General features: G+C 38.8%; 2 protein-coding genes across 4 annotated transcripts in view; both read left to right on the forward strand.

The window, feature by feature from the left end:
- Positions 1 to 26,171, forward strand: part of rpl38 (ribosomal protein L38) — a 474,590-nt gene that overhangs the window by 110,969 nt on the left and 337,450 nt on the right. The gene's annotated exons all lie outside the window — the stretch shown is intronic.
- The window catches only part of ttyh2 (tweety family member 2), a 119,536-nt gene that overhangs the window by 78,984 nt on the left and 14,381 nt on the right, over positions 1 to 26,171 (forward strand). For 2 of the 3 annotated variants that reach the window (XM_048611023.1, XM_048611025.1), the window contains 7 exons: positions 11,808 to 11,877; positions 13,982 to 14,037; positions 14,578 to 14,670; positions 16,498 to 16,590; positions 18,051 to 18,193; positions 22,963 to 23,163; positions 23,832 to 23,910. In XM_048611023.1, coding sequence (XP_048466980.1) covers positions 11,808 to 11,877; positions 13,982 to 14,037; positions 14,578 to 14,670; positions 16,498 to 16,590; positions 18,051 to 18,193; positions 22,963 to 23,163; positions 23,832 to 23,910 — 735 coding nt within the window. The remainder of the gene's footprint in view (positions 1 to 11,807; positions 11,878 to 13,981; positions 14,038 to 14,577; positions 14,671 to 16,497; positions 16,591 to 18,050; positions 18,194 to 22,962; positions 23,164 to 23,831; positions 23,911 to 26,171) is intronic. The other variant, XM_048611024.1, reaches the window with a different exon arrangement.

Here is a 26,171-nt window from a genome sequence, read left to right on the forward strand (position 1 = left end):
AGTACGCTTATCTTCATCAGCCAGGGTACTGAGTATAAAAGTTGGTCCGTCATATTGCAGCTGTAGTTTAAAGCTTTAGTTAGGCCACATTTGGAGAATTGTGTGCCACCTGGTTGTCACAGTATAGGAAAGATGTGGAGGCTTTGGACAGGGTGTAAAAAAGGTGTACCAGAACATTGCCTGGATTGGAATGTATTAGCAATAAGGAGAGGTTAGATAAACTTGGATTGTTTTCGGTACAGCATCGGAGGTTGAGGGGTGACCAGACATAAGTATATAAAATTATGAGAGGCGAGTGGATAGTCAGAATCTTTGTCCTAGGGTGGAAATGTCAAATACTAGGGTGCATAGGTCTAAAGTGAGAGGGCAAAAGTTAAACAGAGATGTGCGATACAAGTTTTTCTTACAGAAAGTGGTAGGTGCCTGGAACGCACTGCCAGGGGAGCTGATAGAAGCAAATATGATACCAATGTTTTAAAGACATTTAGACAGACACATGTACAGGCAGATAATAGAAGGGTATTGACCATGTACAAGCAGACAATAGAAGGGTATTGACCATGTACAGGCAGATGTGATTAGTTTAGAATGGATCATGGTCAGTGCAGACATATTGTGTCGAAGGGCCCGATCCTGTGTTGTACTGTTCTACGTTCCATGTAAGAAAAAGTGTTTTTCCCTACCCTTACTACGTACATGCACATACATGTTTAATTATTTATTTCCTAGCAGAAGGGAACATATAGCTCCTCTTTCCCTCCCCTCAGTGATTCCTGCCAGACTGCTAGCAGCTGAACAAAAGCTGACAGTGTTTTTCAATTTTAAGCTTTCTGTTCCATCTCGAATAAAGTGCCTGCCTATTTTTCATCTTCCAGATAGTTGCCTCAATTCAAAAGGCTATACATGTCAAATCAGATACATTAGCCTCCCTGCTGCCAAGGCTTCACAAAATGATGTGATCAGCAGTGAACTCAGTCTGCAGAAGCCGTCACTACAATTCTGGAAATGGTTGATTTAATTTGACAACCCTTCAGACCACAATGCACCTTGTAGGTTTGCAGTTATTTTGAAGAATAACTCATGTGACCTGTAAATCCTCAAAACAAATTGTGCTTTAGATGAAAATCTAATTCAGATCCTTTCCGGTATTCATGTTCTAGTTTTTTATGTTTATGTTGATCGTTTTAAGTAGCGCAGATTTTAATGCTTTTGACTGGAATGTATTTCGTGGAAATGAATCTGAAATTGATGAGCAAAATACAGGCCACAGACCAAAGCTGGGCTGACCTGGTTTATCACGGTTCAAGTTGTTCAGTTTTATGACAGATTTTACTAGTCTCAGGGTCTTTTCTTAAAAAAACGAAAAAGCCAAGCTCTGCAGTAACTAATCAAGCATGGCATCAATGCACCCAAGCTCAAGAAGGGAGAAATTGACCAATTTGTATTCTTTTGGTCAATATCTGGAATTTGGTGCTTATCCGCATCTGATGATTTGATCAGAAAGTGATGTGCTTTACAGTTAAACCCCTTCCAGGCATCTACAGTCCAGCTACAAATGGAGAAGAAATGTGGCATCGGCACTTTTTGCAGTGCCTAGAGGAGATGAGCTGAGGAGGGGGTGACCATGATTTATTGACTTGACTGTCTGGTTAACCCCATTTGTACTTAGAAATTTATAGGGATCCAATTCAGGAGGTAACAATACTCTGGGTGCTGGCTTCAGAGTGCAGCGCACTTCAGCCAAAGTAATTAGTGGTAACTAAAAGCTAATTAATCGATTAAGCGATTCAGGAATCGGTGAGCTGCATGCTTTCACAAGAAGTAGTTGAGGTGAATAGAGAACAAATGAAAGGCTTATGTTACATGTTTTTCATGAGCATCTGACATTTCAAAGCCTTTTGCAATCAATGAAGCGTAATATAGGAAATGCAGCAGTCACCTTGTACTCAGCAAGCAGCAATGCGATAATGACCAGAAGACCTGTTTTTGTGATGTTGATTGAGGCATCAATCTTGGCCAGGCTATCGGAGATAACCCCCGTGTTCTTTGAACTTGTGCCATGAAATCTTTCATTTCCACCCATTTCCACATGCAATCAGGATCTTGGCTTAACATTCCAACCAATAGACAGTGCAGCACACCCCCATTACTGCACTGCAGCCTCAGGCCGAGTGCGGCTTGAACCTGGACTCTTGTGACCCAGAGGGCGTAAATGCATTTAAGGGGAAGCTAGATAGCTAAGTATGAGAGATAAAGGAATGGCGACATCTGCAAATGGGCGTGTTGTGAGAGGCGGCTGGATGGATGGCAGGTCGAGAGTGAGGAGGCTGGAGGGGAGCCTCACCTTTTACTCGGTATCTCCATTCCAATTGAGTCTTAATCAAAGCAAGTAAAGGTGACATTTATGAGTAATCAATTCAGCTGAAAAAGTTGGTGTGCCTTGTAATTGTTTGTTTCATCGAAGTGTGCCTTGATACTGAAAAGGTTGGGAGCTACTGTTTTATGCCAAACACACAATGTGGCTGCTGGAAAAAGGAGCTGATAGTTCTACCTGCAATTAAACACAAAAAATATTTCCCTAAAAAAACAGTGGCAGATAAGCTTCCTTTTATTGCTTGTGTTTTCAGAGGTGCTTGTTTCTCAACAGAGTGCATGTTTTATCCCAGGCTTTGTTTCAGGGATCGAAGGAAAGCAAGATTTGAAACACATGAGAGACCCAGGCTCTGAACAGCTTGTTTTTAAAATGCAAGCTGCCCTTCCCCCTGTAGACAGCCACCTACCGAAGTATCTTTGGATCTGGCCCCCAAGATAATGTTTTGTCATTGCTGCTACATCCCAAACTAAATGGTTGTCACTCTTCTGCACATCTTCCTTGTTCCTTATACTCTTTTTCTCTGCTGACTGAGTTGCAGCTGCTTTTGTCTGTAATTTGACCAAACACCTAAGCCTACAAGTTTTTGGCTTTTGCTGCCCACAGTAGGAAGGTGTACAGGAAAAGCTAAACATGGAAAAATACTTAGGAAAGGAATACAGGAAAGAGACAGTGAGTGTGCACTCTGCAGTGGAAATTTTGTTTGTCAAAGGTTTATTTTTCTCATAGAGTTTGTAGGTTTGCTCGGTTGCTTGCAGGTACCAATTTCTTTGTTAATAGGTCATCTATTTCATGCATTATGTAGGAGCAAATTACCGCAGATGTTGGAATCTGTACTGAAAACAACCGATGCTGGAGATCACAGCAGGTCAGGCAGCATCCATGAAGACAGAGCAAGATGAAGGGTTGTCTAGACTGGAAGTGTTAGCTTGGTCTCTCTCCATGGATGCTGTCTGTCCTGCTGTGATCTCCAGCATTGGTTGTTTTCAGTCTATTTGCATCATGATGTGTTTCAAATTGGACTCCATTTCCTAGTTTTAGATCAAAAGGTGGCAATGTTCACTTATATTTCAAAACTATTTGTTGCCTGTGATCCTTGAAAAATCAATGCTTGTTTCAGTAGTTCAACATAACAAAGCCAGGAAGATGTAGGTGCAGCAATTTGGATAAAATTTATTTCAAGTTCCTGTAGATATCATTGCTTAGCTGGTGTTAATTCAACTAAAAACATTTTTCCAAATCTTGCAAGTTCTAAGCTGCCAACAATTTATCAGACAAGATTGTCTTTCAACACTATTCACAAACATTTCAGGGTTTGTTTTCACTTGTTTCTGGAGTCTGGTTTTATCCACGTAGTTTTAAATGACAATCAGAACAGCCCTTATATTCAAGAAAGGAATTCATAGAGGATCAAAGAGGTTATAGTGTAACTGTACATTTTGCAATCATGTAGAAGTCATATATGGACACGCAGTAAGCTGGACAAACAAGTTCAATTCTGGCTAAAGGTGAAGAATTATGTTCTTTATATTCCTAATTCACTTCAATAGATGTTAATATTTCACTCCACATAAAATTGGGCATTCAGCCGAAAGCATAACACTGCAGACAGCAGATCTAATTCAAGGTTCTATAATGATGAAACATTGAGTGCTAAATTGTGGATTTATTCCAGATTTATAACAGCTTTTATTAACGTCAGACAAATGGTAACAATTTTCTGCAATTCGTTCAGTAACAATGAACACTGAAAGATATATTTCAGTCAGTTGCCAGTTGCCACTTGAATGTATTTACTTCAATTGAAGTTCTTCAGATATTCATTGCAATCTTCTGTATTGATACAAAGTGATTTCCTTTATTTATTCCATCCCCCACCTACAGGCCTGTCAGATGATCAATCTGATAAACAGATTACTGCCAGGAACTGAAGTCAATTGATTGATTGAAATCATGTTGTTCAGTGAAGATCTACTGTTTGATTGGTATTTCAGCCAACCCCTTTCTCTGTGGGCCAATTACACTTTCTAAATGGATTTGGATGTGATGGCGCTTGGCCTCTAAATGCAGAGCTGAAATGTAAACTTGTTCATTAAGTGTTGAGTGAATCTTTTTACATTTTCTGAGAGCTGGGTTTTAAAAAAATAATGCATTTTCTCTCCATCATTATTGTAATTCCCTTCATGGTCTGTTCATATAAATTCTGCTCAATCTTATTCTACTAAAATAGCTGATTCCTGACTACTAATTGATTCTGCAGCTTTTCAAAATGTGTATCTTTTCTATCACATTCTACAATAGTAGTATAAAGCCGATTTTGAGAATGTCATTGGTCAATGGTTGGTGTTGCTTCTGTTGTGATATGTAGATCAAATTCTTTGAATTCTTGCCTTTGTTTTCCTTCCATTCTTTCTTGCCCTTTTTTCTAATAGCTGCTTCCCCGCCGTTATCAGACTTATGAATGGATCTCTCACATATTAGAGTTGATATTTTTCTGCACTTTCTCTGTAGCTGTAACACTATATTCTGCATTTTGTTCTATTATCCTGATTTTCTCTAGTAAGGTATGATTTGTCTGGTTGGCAGGCAAAACAATACTTTTCACTGTATTTTGAAAAATTAAATCTTTTCTTCCTTCTCTTTCAGCTCCTCTTTCGCATGAACTTAGGCAGTTTCAATGTTATGTGTGTGAATCAAAACTCTGATGCAAGAATTAAAGTTTATTTTCAAAATGCATGCCACACATACATTTTTAATGTATAGATTTTCCTGTAAGCTTGAAAAGTTTGGAGACATAATTTTAAGAAGCGTACATCTCAGCATTTAGGCCAACCCAGCATGTAAGACAACTCATTTCCTTTTCCAGCAAAAAAAATCATTCTCTTGCATATAGTCATTTTATAAGCCAAACGCCCTTTTTGGTTACAAAATGCTACATTTACATTAATAGTTGGCCTCAAGTTTTGACAGCTTATATGTTCAAGCAGATGACATGGTATGTTGTGGAGCAGACGTGTGAGAGTTTTAAGATACAGCAACATGGAGCATACTGCATAAAGTGCCAAAAGAACTGGAAATCAGAAACAAAAACAGATATTGCTGGAAAAACTCCAGTTCATAAGAAGGGTCACTGGACCTGAAACGTTAACTCTGATTTCTCTCCACATATGCTGCCAGACCTCCTGATCTTTTCCAGCAATTTCTGCTTTTGTCATTGGTGGAGCATACCGTATGTGGCATGGTGAGTAACAAATACAAAATGAATGAAGTACAAAGACGCTGTCGAGCTAATAGTCGTAACATTTGCAGACTCAAACAATGATTGTTTAGCCTGAAGAAGATTCCCAGATCTAAATGTACCATGCAAGCAGGGAGCAACCACTGTCCTGATGTTGAGAAGAATGTATCAAAAATCATCAGATTAGATCCATCCTCAGCAGAAATGGATTATATATACAGTAAACGCAGGCACGTGTGCCAAATCAAACTCTGAATCCAACAAAGATTTCAGACTGACAGCCAATTGATGCAGCTGTTTTATAAAACTAAACCAAATGGTATTGCAACAAAAGACCAAGATTGTTCAGAGTGGCCTTGATGACGAAAACATTGGTTTCCAATGGTTCACCAGAAGCGGCAAACACACAAGCATTCACTAAATCCGATTGACAACATGGATGAAACTGCTGTGACTTTCGATATGCTCAGTGTCCAAAGTGTGGAGCAGCAACATTCAAAAATAGTTCTAGCAACAAAACACAAATAAACAAGGTTCGCTGTAATGCAAGCCTGCATCGACAACTGAAAAAAATTAGAGCCTATAGTAATTCTCAAACATAAAACCAAGTAAAACATCAAGCTCCTTGCAGGTGTTTTTGTGCATGTTCATGACATTGGTTGGATGGAAAAGGATGGAGTGAAGTTACAGATCAATAATGTGTGGAATATGCATCCCATTGATAAAGAGTGCAGAGAATGGGTGTTGGACACGGCCAGATTACATATAACTGATGAGGTCAGGATGTGCTTGCAATGAAATAACACCCACATTACAGTTATAATAGGTGTTATGATCATAGTGAAAAGCACTGTCAACATACAACTTTCATCATTTAACACTCAAGACTTCCATAGACTAAAAGTGGTTCTAAAAAGGATGCTACTAAGTTAAAATAACTGCTGTGATCACCTGACCAGGCCAGGCAATGCACATGCATCACAAAATCGGCTGCCTCAGAGGTACCCTCTTAAACACAAGGCACTGAAAATTAATGAGGCTTCAAGAAATTCTCATCTCTTGTTTTGTTCATACATGGATGGTAGATTCATACGTTGAGAGACAAAAGTTGCCTAAATGTATCCAGCTTGAAATGAAACAAAGACAGACACCAGAACAGAATATCACAGCAGCCTTTGAGCTCAAATTGAGAGAAAACAACATGGGCTTGTAAAACCATAGATACTGGAAGTTCTTCTTTCTCTTTCACTCTCACTCGCAGAAACCAGCACTGGTTAATCATTCACTGAGAACTCTCCACTGCAGACTTTGCCACTGAAACAGGACAGCAGCTGAATAGTTTTTTGATTTGATTTATTATTGTTGTATTTACCTAGGTATAGTGAAAAGTTTTGTTTTGCATGCAGTACAGGCAGATCATAACATACTAGGTACATAATCAAATCAATATCAAATCGAATAGTTGCACTCGAGTCTTTTCAATGTTACAATCCCAGAGAAAGCACAAGATCTGTAATTGCATTTGCCTTTATCATCCTGTCTGTACTAGACACCATTCTTCCTACTCAAACTTCCCTTTATAAGCTAATTACCTGCTTTTGTGTGTTTACCTTCCAAATCATATTTTCTTATTTTTTCAGGATAGTAGGTATTAAAACTGAACTCTCTTTCACTCGAGAAAGCCTTATAGTTGCCTCATCTTCATTTTTGATGATTAACTAAGTTTAATTGAAGTGTTGTGCCTGCATGCTTATAAAGAAAAAGAAAATACAACTTCATGACCACCAAAGTGACTGAAGTTGTGATCCCTCCTCACCAGTTGTAACACTGGACCTCTAATATAAATAGTTCAACCTTTGCATGTGTGCTTCAACAAGCCATTCAAGGATCATGTTTGCACCTAATGGAAGAGGTGAATGGTTGACAGACGAGAAATCTTCACAAAGAGTGGAAATATACACGGTGCCCTGTTTGAAGTTTTGTATGGTTTCATTATCAAATACTGGGATGTTATTAGTACATCAAGTTTCATTAACACGTTCAAAAAATGGAGAATATCCAATTCAATGGATGGAGAGAAAATAAACTCACCAAAAGTGATCCAAAAAGGGATCCTTATGATTATGCACAACCAAAGTGACTCGGAATGTTTCGATGAATTCTTTGGGTTGGATGCTGAAGACAATGAATTACCCAGTGTTAAAGTACTTTCATTAGGGTAAAATTTACTGTTTTGCAATTAATTTATTCAATAAACCATTTCATATTAATTTAATATATATTACTAATGTTATGTTTTTTTCACATCTCAAAATGGCGACCACCCAGACCAGTAGTTCATGTTTTACACTCCACAAATAAATTGACCCTTATTTTAAAAGTATTTTTGGAGGGGGCAAAGATCGACTTATAAGCTGTGATCTACGGTAACTTCAGAATGACATTTACAACTGCTTTCTCCAGTTACCTTTCTGGAACAGGAATAATTATAACACTTTTACATCTAGAAGTAAAAGGTTGTGGAAAGTAGCTTCTAAATATTAAAATGGAAAGAGAAATTCTAACATTTCAACAAAATTAGAACTTGATCCATAAAATGTGAACTGCCTGGTTTTGGAAATATCTGGTGAGACCTTGCCAATAATTCAGTTTTTAAGATTAGGGTCTGCGAATATTTTTCCTGATTGCTTATTTATCCTTCACATTGAATAAAAGTACATGCTTGTTGAGGCCAGGCAATGTATTTAGTTTCCTGACAATATATTCTACATAAGTACACGAAAGGAATTAGCTAAATTCAATATATAAGGAAAGGTTGGATAGGTTGGTATTTTTTCAACTGGAGCATAGGAGGTTGAGAGACCTGATAGATGTTTATAAAATAATGAGAGGTAGAGATACGGTTGATGGTAGTTGTCTTTTCCTTAAGATGGGGAATTTCAAGACTAGGGGGCACATTTTTAAGATGAGAGGAGAGCGTGTGGAATGAACTCCCTGATGAAGTAGTGGATGTAGGTACAATTACAACGTGTAAAAGATATTTGGATGGATATATGAATAAGAAAGATTTGGAGGGATATAGGCCAGGAGCAGGCAGGTGGGACTAGTTTGGGATTATGTTCGGCATGGACTGGTTGGACCGAAGGGTCTGTTTCCGTGCTATATGACTCTATGACATCTCCACCTTTTCTGATACCACCAATATTTAGTCATCTGCTACCTTTCACAAACTTTCCCAAAATTTTTTCAAAGTTCCCTGAAATAGGCAAAAATAATTAAATTGTGACCACATTGTAATCCTCTGGAATTTCACTTGAACAGCTTGGTTTTCGATTGCCTTCATTGACTATTGCTTCCTAGTGCCAAGCTGTTTCTAAGGAGGCAGTGGCCGAGTGGCATTATTGCTGGACTGTTAATCCAGAGACCCAGATAACGTTCTGGGGACCCGGGTTCAAATCCTGCCACGGCAGATGGTGGAATTTGAATTCAATAAAAAAAAATCTGGAATTAAGCATCTAATGATGACCATGAACCCTGTGTTGATTGTCAGGAAAAACCCATCTGGATCACTAATGTCCGTTAGGGAAGGAAACTGCCATCCTTACCTGATCTGGCCTACATGTGACTCCAGACCCACAGCAATGTGGTTGACTCTGAACTGCCCTCTGGGCAATTAGGGATGGGTAATAAATGCTGCCTAGCCAATGACGCTCTCATCCAGTGAATAACTTTAAAAGAAATCCACTTCTCTGAATTGTTAATTTTTAAAATCTTTGACTTCTGTCAAAAGTACTGCGTATGTAACTTGATCAAGTACCTTCTGAAAATACAAGTGGATGATCTTATTATTTTGTGTTTTACTGCTGCGTATTTATGTGATAGTCATTTGTCATCGTGTCCTTTTCTTTGGTTCATGTCAACTTTTATCTGCTTGTGTTACTGTCAGCCGCCTTGAGACATTTTACTGCATTGCTGGTGCTGCTGTTTTTTTTATGAATTGAGGTTATTAATAGAAGTTTAGCTTCTTTCATCATACAATTTGCTATACTAAGCCTTAGTACCGTGGCAATTTTGATACCATGTGTTGCCAAAATACTTAGAAACATAGGAACCTGGAATAGACCATTCAGCCCATTGAACGTGCTCCATCAATAGATTAGACCGTGCCTGATCATCGACATCAATGCCATCATTGTATCACATGATGTCTATCGATTTCTGTCTTGAACATGCTCAAATGTTGAGCTTCCACAGCCCCCTCGGTTAGAGAATTGCAAAAGTTTAAACCCTTTGGGTGAAAGACCTCGTTATTATATCCCCTAGTTCCAGAATTACCAGCCAAGGGAAACATCTTATTTACATCCTCCTCCAGTTGCCAGATGTGGATACAGATTATTTCTTGGGTATCTTATTAACCTATTTCTGACTGGAATTTTTTTGCGCAGAATGCAATTTTAGGCATAGCCTGTTAATCTTGGAGCTTCACTTGCTTTGCTCCACATTCTACTCCAAACAAGTTTTTAGTGGTGTTGCTAGATTTCTTTTGTACTGAGAATTGTTTTATTAGGATGTGCCAATTTAAAAGGATTATGAGGAAATTAAAATAGTTAGATTTAAATGGTTTTTAAAAAGGAAAATATGATGTTATAAAGCGGATGTTGACACCCTCCCCGCCTGATAACTAAAACCGAAACACCCAAAGAGGTGAACTTCACCCTATAATCTGTCAAAAGAGCCCCCAATCTGTTATAAAGGGGTGGTTAAATAAAAAAAACCTCTGACACACTCTTTATAATCAACAAATAATTTATTTATCTAACTCTAACAGTGAACACACTAAATAAACTATTAACAAACCAAATAAATCCCTTCTAACTATTACCTATTCCCGAATAAAACAAAATTATAATGGTATGCTGTTCCAATAAATACCAGTCACACTTATATAAAATAAAACTTTTAAAAATTAGAATTTAGTCTCTCAAAATTACAGCCAGGTTATGTATTCTGGAATGTGCTGTGTCTTCTCTGATGAATTATTTTGTCAGGAACATTAACTATTTGTGCCATAGGTACCTTTAATTTAGATGGAGCTTGCTCTTAGGCTTAGAGAATTCTGTGAGAGCCAGTGATTCTTTCTTTTAGAACTGAAAGCTGTTCTCTTGGCAGATGGCAGTTGGCTCTTCCCCAATTTTCCAAAAGCCCTCGTCTTTTATACCCTTGATGACATATCACTTTCTTACAATAAGATTGGTCCTATTGTATGTTGTCAAAACTATCAGATTTAAATTTAAATGGTTTCTGGTATCTAAGGGTCTGGTTTAAATTAATTGGCTAAATTCAAAAACCTGTTGTCTTGGTAAAAATGCTGCTTTGCCTGCTGTCAGTACAGCCTTTTGATACCAATGTTTCAGTTCAGGTACTCTGTGCACCTGCAAACTCACAGACATCCTTTTTGAATCTCTAAGCATAGATAAAGCACATCATCTTAAAGGGACCACAGACTTCTTTCCCCATAGTATTTTACACACACCAACAGTTTACAAACACCAGATTCTGATGTCTTGCCTTCCAATCCACAAGTACTCTACCCAACTTCGCAACAGTAAAAACTCTCATTGACTCCTCTGTTACTCCTAACAAATAAAAGCTGCACAGAATCGTGGAATCGCAGGAGTGTTACAGGCAGAAGGAGGCCATTCAGCCCATCATGCCTGCATGGCTCTCCAAATTAGTGTCATGAATTAGTGCCATTCTCCTGCCTTTTCCACATACCTTTGCAGATTATGCGAAAAGAAACGATCATTTAATACTCTCTTGACTGCCTGAATTGAAGCTGCCTCCAACACACTTCCAATCAGTGCAATCCAGACCCAAGCCACTCATTGTGTGAAAAAGATTTTTTTTATTCATATACAGCATCAGAATGCTAACATGCTGTAGTTCAAGGTCTGGAAGGAAATGCACCATTGTCCCTAGTTTTCACCTATGTTTTGATATAGAAATTTTCCAATTTGTAATATGGTAAACTCAAAACCTGGGGAGGTAGATTTACAACACATTTTAAAAGCAATGTATGAGTTTGATAGTATTCAGCATTGTTGATCCTACTTATTTCCACTTCATTTTTTTTCCTGAATGAAACAGCAGTGTCTGATTTTTTTTCTGTCATTATAATTTTTAACTTTCATATTTCAGGGGATCAGTGATTTCTGCGTGGCTCCAGACAAGTTCATCATGAATATGACCCAGAATAAAATTAATTCAGGTAAACTTCCACACTCTTCAAAAACAAAATGCATCTTTTCTCTTCCCCTTCCTTCCTTCAAAGTTGGCAACTGATATGGGAAAACAGTTCTGCAGATCAGTCACTTTCTAATCCTGTTGCTTAAGTCATTCTACATGACCTGAGACAGTAAATGATAACTTTTCATCTGTGGGAACCAGGATGACGACCCATTCAAAGTTTCCTGGGTTTGTCCTGAAGGGTGGCTCTCCCAGGTGTGGTCTTCCCTGGTTGCCATTAGACCTCAATTTCTCCAGGGAGCAACAGAGATTCTGTGCATTCACAGTCCCAAGCCAGTGCAACATGTAAACAATCAGCCACAAGGGAGAACTGGCTGTCACTGTGCTCCAAGAATTGCCTAACTTAAGCAGGTGGCTGGTTGGGCTTGTGAGGATGCGTCACGTCTGACAATAGCACCCACAGGCGCAAGTCTGGGCTTCAGTCTGCCATGTTCCTGAGGAAACAAGGTGCTCCAGGCAGACCAAGTAGTCAGGAGAGATCCAGCTTCTGGCGGGGGGGGGAGCAGGACAAGTAGTTTCGTCACAGGCCCAAGAGAGATGGGGAGAGTCCAGAAAGTCCCAGGAGTGTGTCCAAGCAAGCCTGAAGAGGTGTGGGTGCTTCCAAGCAGGTTTGAGAGTTCTGGAGAGGGGATTCTGACCGTTCTGTGTGGGGAGGGAAATTGGACACTGCCACATTCTGTGTTGGGGGGCAGCAAAGAATGTCTGAAAGCAGCACGACCTTCAAGGTAGCAGTGGAGAGCTTTGACAGAGCAGAACTTGCAGTCTCAATAGGTCAGAGGAGGCAATATGTAAGTAAGGAGCTTTACATGGAAAACGTTCTTAAAATTTGCAACCTTTAACCTGAGCAGCTTATTTTGGGCTCTTTGACCTTTTAAATATGATCTGCATTGTTGTCTGGAAGCTCCAGATCAAGGTTCCCCACATTCCTTTGACCTTGCCAGACCTACCTTTGCCCCACTTCACTTCACTTCACTTCCCGTCCAGCCAGACTCACATTTGTCGAAGTTCTTCATCACTTTGATAATAGTGATTACAGGTTCATTGTTTTTGTCAGTAAAACGAGTAGCAGTTTCCTGTCCAAACTAAAATTTCTCACCCCTCAGTATGATTTCAGTGAATCTTTCCATATGCTCTTCATGGCCTCACTGTCTTTCCCAAAGCAAGATTGCCAGAATGGACACAATATTACAACTGAAGCCAATCCAATAATTTGTGAACATGTAATCCCTGTTTGCTTTTATCCTCTCCACCATTATGTGTAAAACATAGGAGTTTGTATCTTTTATCAATAGATTTGACAAATTGTCTTCCCAATTGTTTCAAATTTCATAGATTCGTGCACAGACAGATAAATATGTCTGTTTGTCCTCTTTGTAATTTTGACAGTTCACCTGATTGTCTCAAATGTTATTCATATATGAGAAGGAAATCAAGCTAGAACTGTATAGCATGGTGGTTCGGTGGTTCAGTGGCTAGCACTGCTGCCTCACAGTGCCAGGGACCCAGGTTCGGTTTTAGCTTCAGGTGACTCTCTGTGTGGAGTTTGCACATTCTCCCCATTTCTGCGTGGGTTTTCTCTAGGTGCTCCCATTTCCTCCCACGGTCAAAAAATGTGCAGGTTAGATGGATTGGCCATGCCAAGTTGCTCCACAGTGTCGAGTGATGTGCAGACTAGGTGGATTGGCTGTGGGAAATGCAGGGTCACAATGACAGAGTAGGGAGTGGGTCTGGGTGGGACACTCTTCGGAGGGTTGGTGTGGACTTGGTGGGCCGAATGGCCTGCTTTCATACTGAAGGGGTTCTGTGAATAATAATGATATGAACACAGGTTGTTGAGCACATCGTCCTGTGTCTTTTTGGCAAATAAAATGAAACCCAAACAATTCATCCATCAGCTGAAACTATAATTTTTAGATTTAGTTGTACATATGTCAAGAATCTGACTTCAAAGCAGTTGAACGTCCTAAAAAATGTACATACTCAAGCACAGTTTCATCACATAATAGATGTTTTATAGTTGGGCTATGGGAGTTCTTCTAACTGATGTTTATTTGTTTTGATTACAGATGTAGTACATTACTACCTGTATTGCAGCCACAGCATAAGTAACCCATTTCAAAAGGTTTGCAATATTTTATATTGACTCAATTTTTACGAAATTAGATAAAATTAAGCAGTTATCTGTTCCAATCACACAAGTGAAGACTGAATTCAATATTTTATATGTCAATACATTTGAAAAGTAAAAGAGGTGGGATAATGAGATGGTACCTTCAAGAAAGCTGGCATTGGTGTGATGGGCTGAACAGCGCGCTTTCCATATTGTAAGTTTCTGTTGTGCCAATTTCATTGGCAGTAGATTTGAAATGGTGAGGGATAAAGTGTGTATACTTTGATACACAAGATATCACAATTATATGAGCTAAAAAGAAGCTTTATGAGCTAAAAGAATTTTTTCTGTCAATTCATGTTTATATCTGTTCAATTTGAAGCTTGATTTATTTTGGGAAGAGGTTTAGTTTTCAGTCATTACCTAAGTTGTTCACATTGAAACATGAAATAAAACATGTAAAACTAAAAACTGAACATGGACTTGGAAATTAAAAGCAGAAAGTGATTTTTTTTAAAAATTCTGTTCAACTCAATCTTTTCCCTTGTATAGATTCTTTCAAGTTTCCAACGATCTTTGACTGCCATGGATCGACAAATCCAGGGAATGATGTACATTGCTGTGCCAGTTTTCCCAATGGCAAAGGTAGGAGATAAAATTGCTTTTTGTAAAGCCTTGATTGTGTTTCTTAGTCTTACTATGACTGAATCCTTGAACATGTTGTCACCCTGTTCTACTCTCACTGTCCAATCATAGCCAAAGCATCACCTACAATGGCTTCTCTTGCTATATGTATATGATTGCTTATGCTGTGTTGCTATGTCCACCTCTATACTATATCAGTGTTATGATTCTTGGGGTTCCTTAGCTGAAATAGGCTAATTGCATTGATTGCTATATGAACCAAGGGCTTTTTCAATTTGCAGCATAGATTTGCTTTTTTTTCTTAATGAACTAACTGAGCTATTGAGTAACTCTACATTTTATTTCTGATACTGAGAGATTGGAACTCTTCTATATTTCTCTCCAAACTAAACCCTGTCATCCCTCCAAATGATTTCAGTAAATCTTGAGTAAAGCTAATTACAAAGACATAATGTAGGAGCTTACCAGAGTTGATTGGAAGGGGAGCCTAGCAGAGAAGACAGTGGAGAAGCAATAGCAAGAGTGGATTCATACCAGAACTTCAAGTCAGGGGGCAGATGTGAGCGTAGTGGCCATTACCAAGGAGAAAGTGCTGGGGAAGCTGAAAGGTCTGAAGGTGGATATAATGTAAATTGGTACATGAATAGGAAGGGTTTAGAGGGATATGAGCCAAATGCTGGCAAATGGGACTAGATTAATTTAGGATATCCATTGGCATGGTCGAGTTGGACCGAAGGATCTGTTTCTGTGCTGTACAGCTCTATAATTCTATATACTGCTGAGGCCCTATAAGGCTCTAATGAGACGGTTTTGGGCCCTGTATCTAAGGAAGGATGTGCTAACATTGGAGGGGGTCCAGAGGAGATTCACAAGAATGATCTTGAGACTGAAGGGCTTGTCATATAAGGAGTGTTTGAGGACTCTGGGTCTTTACTCAATGGTGTTTCAATTGATGAGGTGAGGATCTCATTGAAACTTGCAGAATACTGAGAGGCCTGTATATAATGGACATGGGGAAGATATTTTAACTAGTAGGAGAGACTCAGCCCTGAGTGCTCAATCTCGGAGTTAAGGGATGACGCTTTCGAACTGAGATAGAAGAATTTCTTGAGTCATTGGGTGGTGAATCTATAGGACTCATTGCTGCGGAAGGCTATGAAGGTCAAGTTATTAGAAGACTTTAAGAGTGAGATAGATGGGTTCTTGATTGGTAAGGGTATCAAGGGTTATGTGGAAAAGACAGGAGAACAAAGTTGAGAAACATATCAGCCATAATCAAATGATGGAGCAGACTGGATGGGCTGAATGGCCTAATTCCACCCCTTTATTTAATGGTCTTTTGGTTTAATCTTTCATGCTGTTTCATGGCCTTGTTGTCTTTCCCAAAGCATGATTGTAAAATTGGACACCATTATAAACATCACCAATCCAATAATTTGTAATAATGTAATACCTGTTTGCTTTTGTCCTCTCCACTATTACATGTAAAACATAGGAATCTGTATCTTTTACCAATAGATTTATCAATTATACCTCCCAATTGTCTTGAATTTCATGTATTTATTGGCCTGTACACTAATCTATACCTGTTTGTCTTTGAAATTCTTCATAATTTTGATAATTCATCTGAATGTCTCAGATGTTATTCACATATAAAAAAGAAACAAAGTTACAACTGAATAACAATGACATGGACACAGGTCATTGAGCACATCCTCCTGTCACTCTTTTGCCAAAAAAACATAAACCCGAATAATTCATTCGTCAGCTCAAACTACAATTGTTAGATTTAGTCAAATTGTCTGACTAAAAATTCTGCCTTCTCAGAAGGACCTTCTTGGGATACAGCTGCTTCTGAATAAATCTGAATCCAATTTGCATCAGCTCACAGCAATGCTTGACTGCCGAGGACTCCACAAGGTGAATTAACAATGAAGCAAAGTAATACCTTTGCCTGTTTTAAACTGTTTTTGTTTTTTTTTAAACTCTATTTTCTATCTTTTACCTATGGCTGCAATGTTGTGTTTTAATAAAAACCAAAAGAAATGCGGATGCTGGAAATCAGAAACAAAAACAGAAATTACTCAAAGTTCAGCAGGTCTGGCAGCATCTGTGGAAAGTTATTGCTAAACCTGCATTAAAAAACTGGTTTGGCCTCAGCTAGAGTATTGTGTCCAGTTCTTTAGAAAAAATATGAAGGAGTCAGACAGGGAGTAGAAAACGTTCACAAGATTGTTTCCAGGAATGAAAATCTTAAATTATACAGCTAGATTGGAGAAGGTGGGATATTTAGCAGGGAGAAGAAAAGATTGACAGGAACTGTTATGGAAGTTTTCAAAATCATGAGGAGTCTGATAAGAGTAGACAGAGAGAAATTGTTCCCAACAGTGGAAGGATCAAGAACCAGAAGGCATGAATTTATGGTAATTGGCAAAAGAAGCAATGGCGAAACATGAGAAAATATATTTTACACATTGAATGTTTAACTTTTTGATTGCGGTGCCTGAGAATGCAGTGGAAGTTCAGTCAATTGGAGCTTTCAAAAGATAATTGGATCATTATCGCAAAGGTCATATTTATAGGGCTTCTGAGAAAAGGCAGAGGAGTGGCACCAGGTGAAAAATACATTTACAAAAGTTGTTGCAGCTTGCAGCAATCATTTAGAAAGAGTTTCTGTAAAAGTTTTCCTAGTCTCTTCCCAGTAATTAACTCTTGGAGAGGTTGGATAAATGTATACGAGTTTAAGTAGTAAATGGCTTGGAGTAGGGTCAGAGGTGAGTAATCTTTCTCAGATGAACCGTGTAAAAGGCAGAAATAAAGGTTCACTACAGAAGAATGGATATTAAATCTGTGAATAAGCTCAACCCACCATTGACTTGGAAATATATCACCATTCCTTCAGCATTGCTTGGTCAAAATTATGGAATTCTCTTCCTAATAGCATTGTGGGCCTATCCACAGTGCATGGACTGCAGTGTTTCAAGAAGTCAGCTCAGCACCACCTTCCCGAAGGCACAGGGATGGGCAATGAGTCCTGGCCCATCCAGTGAACCATATCCCATGAATGAATAAAAATGATGAAACTCTTAGCCTGAAACTGGGACCAGGAAGAGCTGATAGCAAGAGATCTGATATACTAGTTGTTCCCAGGCAGTAGGAATTGGGCAGCAGTGAGTTGACTGCCTGTTTTCCTTTCCTTTGACCAGTTACAATAGGCCTTCGTCTGTTTGTTTTGATATGGATAACACCATAACTAGGGCTAGGAACGTCTATATCTTTGATCCAGTAACATTGTACCACAAAGTTCTTGCAGGTTGATTAATCAAATGTCTGTACAGGGTTACATTTCCTAACTTGGTTTTCTGTTTGTTTTTCTAAAGGACTATCTGGATGCCCTGATCGGTGTGTGTTATGACGGTGTTGAGGGATTACTGTACCTTTCACTGTTTTCTATCCTGGCTGCAGTTGCGTTTTGTGCCATGATCTGTGCAATATCTTGTGCTTGTAACCACTTAGTAATCAGGTAAATGTCACGGCATCTTGTCATGTACTGATTTTGAAGAGTGACACATACAAAGAAAATTAAACGTTATATCTCTTCTTCTTAATAGTGAGTTGATAGAAATATTTGACATCATGAGGAATGGGACAGAACCAGTGGAAATATATTGTTGCAAATGACTGAGGGACCTAGAACAAGGGAAAAAGAACATAGATTGAAAGCAAAAGATATAGGACAGAGAGCAGGAGAAAACCTTTACACATAGCAGGTTGAGGTGGAATGGACTAGCTCACTGAATTGATGATTAAACCAGAAATTATGTCAACATTTAAGAATGCTTAAAGAAAAACAGAAATTGCTGGAGAAACTTAGCAGGTCTGGCAGCATCTGTGGCAAGAAAACGGAGTTAACCTTTCGAGTCCGATGACTCCATCAAAGTTAGGTGGGGTGGGGTGGGAAGGGTCACCATGCCTCAGGCGAGGGGTTAGTTTGAGAAGCAGAGCGCTACAGAGTTACCTTGATCGGTGCAGGAATTGGACCCGCATTGGCATCACTCTGCATTGCAAATCATCTGTCCAGCAAACCTACTGGTAGTTGAAGAAGAGAATGTGGGATATGCAAATAGAATAGGCACATGGAAAAATAGAAACTAGGATCAGGAAAAGGCCATTCAGCACTTTGAGCCTGCTGTACCATTCAATATGATCATGGCTGACATTCAACTAAGTAACCTATTCCTGCTGTTGCCCCATACCGTTTGATCCCATTAGCCCTAAGAACTATAACTCCTTATTTCATCTCAGTCTAAAATGGCCTAACCTGTATCCTTTTCTGTGACCCCTAGTTCTGGACTCCCCAGTCATCGGGAACATCCTTCCTCCATTTACCCTGTCAGGTCCTGTTAGAATTTGATAGGTTTCTATGAGATTTTCCCCAGTCCAGTCTCTCTGTATATTCCAGTCCTGACATCCCAGGAATCAGTATGGTAAGCCTTTGTTGCACTCCCTTCACAGCCAGAACATCCTTCCTCAGATAAGGAGACCAGAACTGCATACAGTACTCCAAATGGGTTACGGGATTATGATTACTACTCCTTGTAGGGGATAATCATTAATGTGAACTGGTTGGGCCACTCAATTTTCATGCTGTAGTTTCTAATCAATTCTGTACAAAAGGAATTGTTTGCATGCCTTTCCAATAATGAGGTAGCCATGACTGCATATGTTCAGGGACTTTATATGTTAAAAGGTAATAGAAGATTCTGCTGATTGAGATATTGCAATATCTCAGCAATTTGCTTAAAGAAATTGTTTTATCCTTAATTGCAGTACATTCTGCACTGTTCACAGTATGATTGGATAAAGTATCTTGTTGCGAATGTTGCACCTATTAAAAACCTCCACCTGAATGATCAAGTCTAATTTATGTATAGTTTAGGATATTCTTAAACACTCTGGACACCACCTGTGACTGTCTGATTCCCAAGTAATATATTTGGTTAATATTACTATAACTGTTTGCTGAACAAATGTGGTTTCAGGTGATGTGATATTACAGCATTTTACAGCTAGTGAATAATAACCTACTGAGTGAGTGATGAAAGACGGTTATAAATCTCAATTGATGTTCTTTGACATGATGTGTGCATCACTGGCAAGGCCACCATTTATTCCCAATCCTTAATTGCCCTTGAACTGAGTGGCTAGCTCAAGCCATTTCATAGAGCTGTTGAGAGTCAAAGACACTCCTGTGGAGTTGGAGTTGCATGTAGGTCAGACTATGTAAGGATGGCAGATTTCCTTCCCTAAAAGACCAAGTGACCCAGATGGGTTTTTACAAGAACCAATGATAATGTCATGGTCACTATTACTACACTGGCATTCAATCAGGTTTAATCCTTGGATTTTTAGTTCTGACAGCTGCCATGGTATTTGAACACTTGCCCCCCCCACCCCCAAGCATTAGCCGGCACCTCTGGATCATCAATCTGTCATCAATTATCACTGTCAATGCCTCCCCTCTAATAATTATTCTAATTAATTAAACAATAGAATTATAAGGTGTATAATCTGATTTATAAAGGGCAGCTTGATACCTCTCCATACAAAATATTGTGGTAGCAGTCTTTAACTTGCACAATGTAACATTAAAACACATGATTCACTACTCAAGAGAAGAAAGTGTAGTTGCAGTGTAAAAATGATTTTTAACCAGCATGTTATGACACAACTCCTGCACAGGTGGTACTTGAACCCAGAGCTTCTGGCCCAGAGGAAGGGACACTGCCATAAAAGCTCTGTGGGTGGAATGTACAATGTAATTTAATACCAGATAGACCCAACTAGCTGGGACCGTTACAGTGTAAGATTATGCATTGAAATTGCAACTACAATAACCAGCTGACCTTCACTATGCTCAATCACTTCGTCTAAGATGTTTGGTCATTCAGCTATCTTTAATTTGCAACTAGACTGGAAGCCATTTCAGAAAATAAAATCTAATGTGACGAATTTAAGTAGTGTGTTGAGCTAGAAGAGAGAAATGCAGTTTATATCGAATTGCTTTTACTGGCACAAGTTCTCTTAGATTTTATAAAATGAGCAAAGTTATCACCAAGTATTGGAATAGATGTAGAAATTCAGAATCACATCATGAAAATGGATCATCTGTCCCAAAGTCTATTCTGCCATTTAATTTTTAAATTTTATTTAACCTATTTTTCTAATCAAACCATTCAAAGATGTTGATCAGGTGGGAATTGAACCTCTGTTTTGCCATTTATCCTAACACGAGCATATAGTTCTAGTCAAGGTTGCAAAGAACAGAACAGTTGGCCCAACAAGGCTGCGTCAACAAATAATGCCTGTCTTAACTAAAAACCTTCTGCCTCTTCACAGTCCATATCCTCTATTCCCTGCCTATTCATATATCTGTCAAGATACCACTTAAACATTGCAATTGCAGCTGGCTCCACCTCCTCTGGCAGGATATTACAGGCACTTACTGCCCACTGTTTAAATAAAAACTTGTCTCTCACATGGCCTTAACCCCTCCAAACCTTTGTCCCCTATTAATTGACATTTCTGCCCAGGGAAAAAGATTCCGACTATCCATTTTAACGATTCCTCATGATTTTGTAAATTCATATCAGTTGCCCCTCATTCTTTAATGCTTGAGTGAAAACAAACCAAGTTGGTCCAATCTCTCCTCAGCTAATACCCTTCAAACCAGGCAAAATGATGGTAAACTGTTTTTGTACCCTCTTCAAAGCCTCCACATTCTCCTTGTAGTGCCGTGACCAGAACCATACACAATGTTCCAAATATGGCCTAGCTAAAGTTCTATACAGCTGCAACATGACTTGCCAATTTTCATACTTCTGTGCCCTGACTGATGAAGACAAGCATGCTGTATGCCTTCTTGACCACCTTATCCACTTGTTTTGCTAGTTTCAGGGAGCTGTGGACCTGTATGCCTAGACCCCTCTGTATGTGAATGCTTATAAGGGTTCTGCCATTTATGGTATAGTTCCTTCCTGCATTAGACCTTCCAAAATGCATCACCTCGTATTTGTCCGAATTAAACTCCATCTGCCATTTCTCCGCCCAAGCTTCTATATCCTCTGGCAATCCTCCCCACTATCTGCAGCTCCCCTACTCTTTGGGTTGTCTACAAACTTGCTAAGCAGGTTACCTGTTACCTATTCTTGATCCATCTCACATCAACATTTCTTCCTTCATCTATTTATCCAATCTAACCCTCAAGAATGATATTTTGTGTTTCAACAGCTTTTTTTAAAGTGATTTCCACAGTATCAAGGCTCTTCATAAGGAAAGTTTCCTTGCTTTCTGTCTTACATCTGTTATATATCAGCTTACGGTTATCGTTCTTGCCCTGAGCCCCCTAAAACTAGAAACAGTTTGCTTCTTCTGTGTACCCTATCTATTGTAAACATTTGTGTCATACCACAGCCCAATTTGCAGTGCTTGGTAGAAAAGAAAACCTGTTGTTTTCACGTCACTCTTCAGATTTCTAGTGAAATCGCAGTGAACCTACATTACACCTTCTCAAAAACCTCAATGTCCGTTCTGATAATTCAGCACTCCGCGCTCGAGCAGACAAAGCAAGGTGGAGCAGGTTATAGTCAACCTTGCAGAGTATATAACTCCACCCATCCTCTGAACCAAATACTATTGTGGCTAGCCCTGTTTTCTAAGTATCTCCAGTCATTATGTTGCAAATTATTTAGAATATCTGCAACATCTAGTTTTGTAAGTTCAGAAAATCTTTTAAACTTTTTGCAGTTATGATATTGCTGTATGACAAGTAGAAGACAATAGCACCTGAATTTTAATTTACTTCATGGACAGTAGATATATTTGATAGTGCGGTACTTGTGTATTGCTATAAAACAAATCACATTTTGTTGAAGGTTTTCACTTCCACTCAGCAGGACAATTTAAAAGAAACACCAAAGTAAAGTGAAACATTGTTTTTAATACTTTTTAAGTAGAGTGCACAGTTTGATTGGTAAGTGGACTTGATCAGTGCAAGTTAAAAAGCTTCAACAAAATATCTTCTTATATTTGTTTCATAAGAAGTAAAATGAGCCATTGTGGCAGTTAGAAAAATATGTGCCTGTTCATCAATCCAAATATAATTTATTAGAGCCATATAAATAAAAAGAACAATTATAGAAATCAGTGCTTAGTGATGAGCTAAGATGGCACAGGTTTGGTATTTGGCTGTGCAACAGCTGATGGCTTAAATGAGCTCCTTTTCTGTTTCAGAGATCGAGATTATGATGACATTGATGAGCAAGATCCTTTTAACCCTCAGGCTCGTCGCATTGCAGCCCATAACCCAACTCGAAGCCAGGTCCACAGTTTTTATAGTTTCAACAGTAGTTTGGGCAGTCAGACCAGTCTCCATCCATCTGCAAACACAAACCCCAGTCAAACAGCTACCACTGCGCCTGCACCGGAATACATGTGAGTGCACATTCCGAAAAAAAATCTGGCTGCAACTCTTATCCTCAATTCCGATACTTCCACCTGGTTTAAATACACATTTAGCCTTTGTGTTAGTGCTGTAATATGCTGTGATTTGTCATAAATGAGCAAACAATCTGACCATTTTAAAATATGTTACAAGTTGCAATTTTAGTTTCAAGTTTATATCTGTGCTCATGCATACCACAATATACACAAAGACTTACGTGGAAGGAAATTGTGGTAAAATGACTATAAATTCAATTTAAAACTACCATTGACTGGAGCAGAAATTGACTTCTGATGTTTCTCAGTCGGAATGTATTATTCAATTAAAAAGATTTTGTCCGACAAAATGAGATCTAATACATCTGATCATTATAAACATTGCAGTGTACTTTGTCTGGCATTGTTACTGGTCTCATTACTGGAAATTAAATATATAACAAGAATTAAGTGGTGCCATGTAAACTGCAAAGACTAAAGGTTGTCCTATTAAATTTTCTACCTATCTACTGTGTATTGCAGCAGATTGTGTATACATGAAACTATTTTGTACACAGTTCAATGAAGGAGGTTTATTTCAGAAACCATATGTGATAATGTGACTCTGAAAATGTTTATATTTACCATAAAAATTGTCAGATAACTTCTATTCTCCCGCACAGGAACAATACTGTACTTTTCGGTGGAAACCCTCGCTATGAAAATGTTCCGCTGATCGGAAGGAATTCACCTCCACCTTCGGTACGTTGGGCACATGGGACTGAAACATTTTTATGACCAACTTCATAATTTCCTTTTCCTCCTTGGTCCAGATAACAGGCTCCTTTGGGCTGATGGTATTGTTTAAGATAATATCTAACAAACTGGTACCTCCACAACAATATATTATTTTTATACAGTATACCACTTAAAGTACCAAACTGGACCGTGAGGGTATGATTTGTCAACTTTTGATCACAAGAATACAAACAGTGTGCTATTTAATGCTATAAGCTATTCTAAAAGTAACGGTGGTGAAAATAACATTTGGTATATTTGTAATAAGATTTGGTTGGAGAATGGGGGCAGGGTTAAGGTGACAATACGGCAAGGTGTAATGTACTATTATGCAACATGACAGACTCACTACCTGAAGGAAATAGTGCAAGAATCAGATAATGGCCTAAGCAAACTCCACGTCTTCTGATTAGGCTCTGTATCAATCAGTCAGGTTAGTACACAGTCAGTAGTGAAGAGTATGGATCTAAATTGCTTGATATGGTCACCTAGCAGTCAGTCTCTGTCAAGGTAATTATGGGGTGGTGTATTATACCTGAACTCAGCATCCTTGTCTGAGGAGAGCCACGTTTCTGAGTTTTCCAGATTGAAAGGATTGCAATGGTTGAATCGTTCACTGATACTCTCTGTATAGGCTCAAGCATAAAGATTGACCACTCAGATAAGGTGTCAGATGGTGTCTGAGCATCATGGAGCCCATGACCCAAGGGTACATTGCCGCTTTCAAAATAGGAATAAGGATAGGGAGAAATTCCTCTACCTTTTCCTGAAAACAATACCATTTTTTGTATTTATTGGTTTGTAGCTTTATCACTGTGGCAGTGTATATAATGGCAAAATGTAGTAAACAGCACCTTAAAAATAATGATGGTGATCATTTAATACGTCAGTTGACTCTCATTGGAAGGAATCAAACATACACTTGGATAGAAAAAGTAATGTCATTTTTTATGGCAAAGCACATCTACCAATTTTTATTAAGGATTTTGTTTCAAAATGGCATGAATGACAATGTACTTAATATTTCTTGCAATGATATATTTTAGTTAGAATTCATTTCCATAGTTGAAATTAGACCAGATCGTAAATGCTGTTCAATTAGCTTTTTTTAAAATTCACCTCCTTCAGCAGTACAACCAACAACTAAACCAAACATGTCAGTGTAAGTTCATCATAAATTCCTTGTGCATGTAGTGAAATGTTGCTGCCAGTAAATGGCGCTGTTGTATTGCTGTAACATGACTCATTGTCAATGGTTGTCATCAGTACTTCTTGCACTTAGAGTCGACTTCATTTGGGAGTTTCAATTCAATTTCAATGCTTACTCAATGTTACAATAAGTAAAATGTATTGGACAGTTTCATCGATACAGGTTACTTGCTTGCAGAATTTTTTCAAAATCCTAATCTTAGAAGTTGAGATTGGAGTGATGGTAGTGGGCAAGGTATGTGAAGTAGAGGTATAAAGACTGAGTCAGTGCCCAACTTTAACACAACCACATTTGTGTAGTTCCAGAACAATTCAAATATAAGATGTTGGACAGACTGGGTAGTTGTTTTGGAAAGCCAGCACAGGCACGACAGATTAAATGACAGCTTTTTGCACTATATGATTTTATAACACGATAATGTTCTTGTTCTCAGCTAAGCAAAGTGGAATGAAACCAAGATACTTCTGAAATAACTCCACAGAGGAAGGTTTAACATCAGCAAGTCACCCATTATTTAAATGTGGACAGTCCTTAACATTGATCTAGCTCCCCCAGAGCCAGCTCTCAGAGAATCATTGAACCCCACAGTGTGGAAACTGGCCATTCGGCCCAACAATTTCACACCGACCTTCTGAAGAGCATCCCACACAGACTCATCCCCTTAAACCTGCATTTCGCATAGCTAATGCACCTAACCTGCACATCCCTGAACACTATGGGTAATTTAGCAAGGCCAATCCACTTAACTTGCACATCTTTGGACTGTGGAAGGAAACCAGAGCACCTGGCGGAAACCTACACAGACAGGGAGAGAATGTGCAAACTCCACACAGACAGTTGACCAAGGCCGGAATCGAACCCAAGCTCGTGGTGCTGTGAGGCAGCAGTGCTAACCACTGAGCTACTGGGCAGCCCCAAAGGGAACAGGATGTCTGACACTTATGAAAATATCTGTCAGCCAGGGCTCCCTGATTAGACGAGATTAACAGCCCCAATCAGGGAACTCATATTGTAT

Source organism: Rhincodon typus, chromosome 23 (assembly GCF_021869965.1).
Source record: "Rhincodon typus isolate 14 chromosome 23, sRhiTyp1.1, whole genome shotgun sequence".
Lineage (NCBI taxonomy): Eukaryota > Metazoa > Chordata > Chondrichthyes > Orectolobiformes > Rhincodontidae > Rhincodon > Rhincodon typus.